At 40.2% G+C, this 7,810-nt stretch overlaps 1 protein-coding gene across 1 annotated transcript in view; it reads right to left on the bottom strand.

The window, feature by feature from the left end:
* The window catches only part of ASPM (assembly factor for spindle microtubules), a 37,753-nt gene extending 29,943 nt beyond the window's left edge, over positions 1 to 7,810 (bottom strand). The window contains exons 1-4 of the mRNA XM_074961169.1: positions 7,433 to 7,810; positions 5,129 to 5,272; positions 3,187 to 4,540; positions 1,147 to 1,236 (exon numbers count right to left, since the gene is read on the bottom strand). Of these exons, the coding sequence (XP_074817270.1) occupies positions 1,147 to 1,236; positions 3,187 to 4,540; positions 5,129 to 5,272; positions 7,433 to 7,732 (1,888 nt within the window). The 5' untranslated portion in view covers positions 7,733 to 7,810. The remainder of the gene's footprint in view (positions 1 to 1,146; positions 1,237 to 3,186; positions 4,541 to 5,128; positions 5,273 to 7,432) is intronic.

Genomic DNA, 7,810 nt, shown 5'->3' on the forward strand with positions numbered 1-7,810 from the left:
AAAAAAAAAAAAAAGGTTTCAAGTTGAACTAAATGTTTCGTTGATCCCAAAACACATTTTAGGCATCCAACTTCTTTTTTTTACTAAAAGTAAAAAATCTGGGAATAAGGGGCTACATTGTCAAGGGGATTTAGGCTAGGTCTACACGGGCAATTGAGCGACAGGACTTTTGTCGTTCAGAGGTGTTAACCCGCCTCCCTCGAGAGACAAAAGTTTTGCCATGGCAAGTGTCAGTGTGAACAGCGCGCTGTTGGCAGAAGTACTCTCCCGTCGACAACGCGAACACCGCTTGTTGGGGGTGGAAATATTTTGTCAGCAAAAGTGCTGACAAACAGCAGCTACACTGCCCAACTTTCAGCAACACCAACTGTGTTGCTAAAAGCTGTGTAGTGTAGACAAAAGCTTCGGCACCATTCAGACAGCCCCACCCCCTTTATCTCCCTGTGGAGCAAGGACTTGAACCCAGGTCTCCCATATCCCAGGTATGCGCCCCAACTACTGAGTATGGGAATATTCTACGTTAAGGAGTATTCTCAATCTCTCCTGCTGAAGCTGTTCCACTTTGCATTACTAATTAAATATTAATTGGGCCAGAAAGTGAGAATGACTCTGCAGCCTGGTGATTAGAATACTCCATTGGGAGTGGAGAGTCAAATTCCAGTCCCGGCTCCAATTAATATCTTATACAACATGAAACAGTCTCAATACAAGATACTGAGAAAGACCCACCTCAAAATGCCCCATAGCCAGGACAAAGTCCTGGTATACGGGAGACCTACTCTAGAATGTGGACTTGACCCTTAGTCTCCCGCATCCCAGGACAGCGTCCTAACCATTAAGCTAAAATTTATCAGGAGGGCATCACCACACTACCACCTCCTCCCCACCATTTTATGGCTCCACCCCCCAAAAAACTGTTTCATATTATCAAAACAAACTGTTTCATTTTCCTCTTACCAAAACATTTTGATTTTTTGGTTCAGTCATAACTATCTGGCAAAGTCTACACGAATTGGCAAGCAGTTTTGGGTCAACGAGAACTACACTTTTAACAAAAACTATTAACCAAAAAATTTTCCCAGTTCAATTCTGACATTCAATTCAAGAAAAATTCTGACTTCATGGATACTGAAAACCTCTGTTTACCTGTTTTTAATGGTTTTATGAAGGTCAGCTGAGACTGTGCCACACCATCAATGCGCTTAGTAGTTTTGATGATAGTTTTAGACAAAGAACCTAAAAACGTTAACAAAATATCAGATGCCAGCAAAAAAACCTATTTATCACTGAAGGTGAGACTACCACTAACAAGCAAGCAAGGTATAGTTAAGGGTTATAGCCTTGAGTCCATTCTTTACCAACCCTATCAATTATGGGGAGCAGTATAACATGATAAGAAAGATCATCGCTATAGAAAATTCCTTAACTCTAGCTGGTATAGGTTGACTAGAGGTTTTATTTTTATCTTTAAATTACCTTCCTTCAGTGTGTTTCAGGAAAAGTCAAAAACAATATTTCAATGTCATCTGTGATGGAGAAACATTAATTCTCTAGATGCTATGTAAGCATAATTATATATAAATCTTCTGACTAATGAATGTTAGAAGAATGCAGATAAATTGCTTTGCTTGGCAACTGCAAAAAGAGTGGAAGAAAAAAATTGAAGTGTAAGTTGCCAGTTAAACACTACTACATTCCATGCTTCCTCACCACACTGAGAAAAAAGTATTACCTGTAATTATTCTCAGAAGATGCACATCCTACTGGACTACCACTTTAAAGTCTATTACCAGCACAAGGTATTAATTTCCAAAGTTCAAAATTCTAAGCCACTGGCATCTATCTGGATGGTCTAATGAGTAGGGTCCTAGCCCGGGCTGTGCGAGACCTGGGTGTCCTGAGATTCATGAGACCTCCTGGGTTCAACTACCTGTTGTGACACAGACTCCCTGTGTAACCTTGGGCAAGTCATTTAGTCTCTGGATCAGTTACCCATTATAAAATAGGATTTTACCTTGTGTTCATCACTGAAGGAGGCAAGATATGAATTCATTCTGATCTCCTGTGCTGTTCCACAGCCAGGCACCATTCAGCATTTATATGTGAACACATTGCTCAAGTAGAACAATGTTAGGCCTCAGAAAAGTTAAATTGGGTGTAAGTGTTTCAAAATTACATTCCAATAGTGAAACGTAGCTATATTTAGGACTGGGGCAAACTGTGTACTGTTATCTCGTCACGCTGCCTCTGTGCTGTTATATCGGTATAACCCTATGAAGACAATGGTGAACATACTTGGAAGACAAAGAGATTACAGAGCTATAATAGAACAGATTTCCACCTGCAAGAACCTTTACAGGCAGTTATACAAGGGCAGGAAAACCGCATCCTAGCTTTCAGTTCCCACGGTGAGTTTGCACAACTGATAAAACTTGGACTCCTTTTTTAAGAAATGGCATCACAAGGGTCACTTTTCAGAGCAGACGTATATTTTAAGAAAATTATAGTGTTAGCACACCAAAGAGTTATACTAATGTGAGACTGCTAAATGAGCCAATTGTAAGAAGTAGAGTGAGCAGAGAACCAAGTGTAGAAATTTATGGCACCAGAAATGCATTCACACCTGTGAGCTATTGTGAATAGTCTTTTAGAGAATACCAGGTGAGACATTTAAGCAAACTTTTTGAAATGCATTAATACCAATTATTTGCATTTTTGACAGCACATCACATTCCATGCTAGATTTTCCACAGCCCCACCAAAGCTTATCTAGCACTTCCTCTCCCCATCTTAAAATCCCCTTCATCTACCACCTCTACCCACATTTCTTGCCTGTTGAAATAAACTGCTCAGAACCAGGGCATTGCTCCACAAAGCCACGGGAGACAAATCTAGTACTTCCCCAGCAATGTTGCTAAATATGGCAAATCTTCTAACATACTACAAGACTATTTAGTCGATACCAGTTAAGTGGCTTCTGCTAAATGAATGCAGACAGTGTATTCTATAGCCACACTTTATTGCTACCAGACAACTTGAGAAGTTGCTACAGTATCGTCATACTTGCTGCAGAAAGAGGTACTGAAATGCTGAGAGTTCTAGGGGTCCCCTTACAACATTTTGGCAAAATATGGAGACACTTAAGTTATTTTCTTTCACTAGAGAACACAAATAAAAAATGCTCACCAGCTTTCTTTCTGTGGTGTAGTTTCTCTCTGCTTATGTGCTTAGAGACCAGTGGTCTTACAGTAGTTTTTATTTTACTGTCAACACAAGATGTAAAGATTCTTTTGGTTTCTGTTTCTTCCACATATTCTGTAGCTGTAGTCTTAATATCCTCTAAGTATACTTCATTTTTCCTCTTACGACTATGTAAAGTAGATCCAATGGAACAGGAATGTATTTCATCTTTGTGACATTTGGTTTCACCTGAGATGGGATCTATAACCGGAAGGTTCTGGAGTATTTCTAACTTTGAATGTCTGGGAATTATACTTACATCTTCCCGTATCATATTATTAAGAGATTTTCTAGATTTTGGCTTAGTTGTCTTCATTCCTTTTCTTTCAGCAGCAGACAACTTATTTTTGATGACAGTAGCAGAAAGCACAGGACGTTTTTTTGGTTGTTCTCTTTGGGAGCAACTGCGAATCTGAAGATCCTCATCACAAAGAGGAAAACGGAGATGATTTTGTTCAGGTTTGGTACAATGAAGTAACTGAGATTTCACTATTGGCGTCTCATTAAGGACATCATTTGGAAACTTATGTTCTACAGATACACTTATGTACTGCATTTTTTCATTTTCTTTCCATTTTGAAGATGACGACTTCTTTGTTATACAAGTCTCCACACTGGAGGATAAAGAGGATGGTGAAACAGATACGTGGACTTGAGACACTGATTCTATAGCTACGTTGTCTTTTACAAACTGATCGGGTGACAATATGGGAGCAACTTGCTCTGCTACAATTTCTACATTAAGTTGATAACTGTCATTTATAAAAGAATCTGGACTTAAAATTCTCCTTTGACTCAAAGAAGAGTGCAAGGCTGCTGTACATTCCGGAGCACAAACATGTGTATTTGATCTGTGTGCTTGTACTAATCCAGAAGGAGAAATGTGTATACTTGAGGATTTTATTTGCTCATTAGGATTATGAAGTTTTTTGATGTTACATGTGTCTATTTCTTGCAATAATTCATCATTTACCACTGTACCAAGAACTGAGTATGTAGTAGATCTTCTCATTGAAAGAGGTGTGCAAATGGTATCATGCTGTTCTTGCAATACAGGACTGATAGGAGATATAGGCAATTTGTTTTCTAAAGTGATAAGCGAGTTTTTTGAGGGGGACATGCTACCTCCTACCACATCCAAATTTTCACAGGACTGGAGCGGGCTTCTAACTGTATCTGTTTTTTTGGAAACACGAAACGTTTTGTTTACATTTTTAACATTTGAATGTTTTTGCTTAGCTCTTGTAGAAACTGATCCTTCTGAAGTATTTTTCTTTTTAATAGCATCCCAAAGACTCTTCTGAAAAAGCGCACACAAGAAAAAAAAAGAAAAAGAAAATTAAAGAGTTTCCAAAGTAGTTGCTTTTTTAAAAATATACACATATATATTTATGCACACAGATAATGAATTGATAGCTAACACATACAAGTTTTTAATTTTGGTTTTTTTGTTGTTGTTTTTTTAAGTTATTTTGAATAGATACACATTAAAAAAGTAATATGTAGCCACATGCTCTATGCACTTACCATAAACTTTGAAATGCCCACATCAGAAACACCACACCAACATAGCTGAAGCACAGCAATACAATGCAATATAATCCATAATCAAACCAACCAGGAAAATAAGCTAAAGCCACTTTTCTACTCCAATAATTCACCCTTAAGATGTTCTACCATTTTCAAATGGGAAAAGAACAACTTTGAAGTGTTCATCATATTTGGACTATTTCAGGTCAAAGGACAGCAAATTCCAAGTTTATTGGGGGCTCCCACTGAGGATACCCAGCCAACAATTCATCCAGGCCTACACTAGTAGAAACAATTGCTACATTGCAAAATTTTGACTCACAAGCAAGAAACAAATAAGACAAAAATAATTTCTTACCTTTTTCTTCAGAGGCTGCTCAGCAACACCCAACAACACAGCCTGATGTTTTACAATGCCATTAACAATAAAAGTTACCAGTTCTCTAACTTTTCCTTCTTCTAATGGCATCCATGTTATAGAAATAAAGATTCTTTCTCCAGACTACAAGAGAATGAAGTGTTAAAACAAAAACATTGTAAGGACATGAAAATATTTTTAAGAGAATCGATTATTTAAAAAAGAAGCAGTGAACAAAAAAGTGTTAGTGTCTGTGAATGCTTTTAAGTAAAGTGCTATATAAATACTAAATAGTATGGCTTACATTTTCAGCCACTGAATGCATAAATATGGGTTGGTCTCTCAACATTTTTAAAGTTGGGTGCATAAATTTACTTATTAGATGAATTTACAGTTATGATGGAGCACAGGTGAGAAAGTGCAAAACAAACAATAATGAGGTCAGGAGATAGAATGGATATATGAAGAAAGAAAAGGATGTGATTTTTATTGACAGGAAAACCTGCTAAAATTATTTCATTACATTACTAGCTGTTAAAAAGATCAGTAGTTCATTCATATTTTGTAGTACATATATTTGAATGCTTGTGAAAAGGGCTATATGGGAGTACTGTAAGCAAGGTGGTGAATTACAGACATGCAAGAATAATATTATTAAGTATCCTAAATAATTATCAGAATGTAAGCAAAATTTTAAATAAGCATATTTAGATTTTCTAAGTAATTTTGTTCTCATTTAGCTCAAGTACCCAAGTTCTAAGTTTTGTGTTGATTAGAGCAGATAGACCAATAAGGTCACTGAAAAATAATGAAGATAGTGTCCTTCTTACATGCCAGTAGCTCAACTTTGGGATGTTACAGGGGATTAGAATTAATTTGTTGAACAGCTAGAACTCAGGGAAGATTCTTGCCAAACACTAGGTGAGCTACTGTACATTTTGCTGCTCTGCTGACACTAACACCAGTAGAGTGAAAAATGCCAGTATCTGAAGCACTCTGTGCACTTCTAGCATTACCATTTCTGTCGTTTCACTCGGATATTTGAATCAATATAGCAGCAAAACAGGCAGCTGATGATGGAAAAGGAGAGAAACAAGACAGCACTGCAAAAACCAAAGACTGACATTATGTAATGCCTGAAAATCTCACTATACTTTACTGGTCTTTGTAGCAAAAAAAAAAAAAAAATCTGACTGTACATCTTTTTTATGCTTCTTTAATATTAGAAAGAGGTTCCATACACAATTAACTCATCTAACACATTTACTTGCACTACTGGTAGTAAATTGTGGCAGCTATCACTTCCTCAGATTCTGCTCCCTATACTAAGTACCGTATAGATAAATATTGCTGTCAGGAAGGTACTTGTCAAAATTAGCTACCTGCTGTTACAAAGATGGACCGTATACTCCTGGGGGAATTCTGCACCAAAAAATTAAAGATTCCACACAGAATATTTTAAAATTCTGCATATTATATTTGTCAAAATAACACAATATAATCACACCAGTTTCAATTATTTTTGGTCATTTATTTCAAAATACCTGACAGAAAGTATGTCTGTAACAATACAGACAACAAAAAAGATTCAGGAAATGTTCTTTGACAAATAGATTCCTTACTAGGCATATCAGATAACGTCATAACCTCATCTGTGGTTCTTCCCATTGGGAGTTTGTGTCTAGCAGTGACCAAAACAGCCTTATGATTAAGCTGTATGATGTTTTATCTTAAGAGTACCGCAAAGAACACATACAAGAAATTGAGAAAGACCCACCTCAAAATGCCCCATAGCCAGGATGCTGTTCTGGTATACGGGAGACCTAATCTAGAATGTTTTATCTTAAGAGTAGGAACAACAAAACATAAGAAATTCTTCAAACACACAAAAGGGGACACATGTCTATCTTACCTAAAGCCTAACCATTCTGAAACAGACAGAGGTTAAGCTTCCTCGAGACACACCTACCCCTGCAGGGTTGACTGGTCAGTTTCTCCCCTTAACTACCTGTCCAGCGGCTTTGACAGCACAGGGGGTTGAGAGGCCCGGCGCCCCAGGGAGCGGGCAGTCAGTGCAGGACGCAGATGCCAAGAGGCTGCACGGACAAGGCGGGTAACCCGCGGCCCGTTGCTCCCGGAGACCCGTCGCCCGGGGAGGGCAGCAGCGGAGCGGGCGGCTCTGCCCAGCCTCCAGCACCGCCCCCACGAGCCCCTCCAGCCACTGGGGCTGCCCGCAGAGGTCTGGTGAGAGGACGCGGAGCCGCACGGGGCAGCAGCTCAGGCTCTCCCCGGGCCCGGCCCTACCTGGATGAGGAAGCGCCGGCGCTCCAGGCTGAAGCCTGTGGAGGGAGCCGGGAAGCGGTCGATAGCCACATCAGCCTCCTCCGGGTTGGGGTTGTCTACGGCCAGGAGCCGGGTGCAGGAGGCGCCGGGCCGGAGGCTGCCGAAGCTGAGGAAGGGCGGCCGGGAGAAGTGGGTGAGAGTCAGCACGGCGGGGTCCTCCTCCTCCCTATCAGCCCAGCGCCGCCTCCGCCGCCCGGGGCTCTCGGCCGGGCTCAGATCCCAGGCAGCGGCGGCTCCCCTGCGCAGCAGCTCTGCAGCCATCGTCGGCTTGTTGCTGCCGGGACTCAGCGCGGCCCAGTCCCCGCGCAGCCAGAAGACCCGCACGAGCCAGACGGACAA

The sequence above is a fragment of the Natator depressus genome, chromosome 8, assembly GCF_965152275.1.
Source record: "Natator depressus isolate rNatDep1 chromosome 8, rNatDep2.hap1, whole genome shotgun sequence".
Taxonomy (NCBI): domain Eukaryota; kingdom Metazoa; phylum Chordata; order Testudines; family Cheloniidae; genus Natator; species Natator depressus.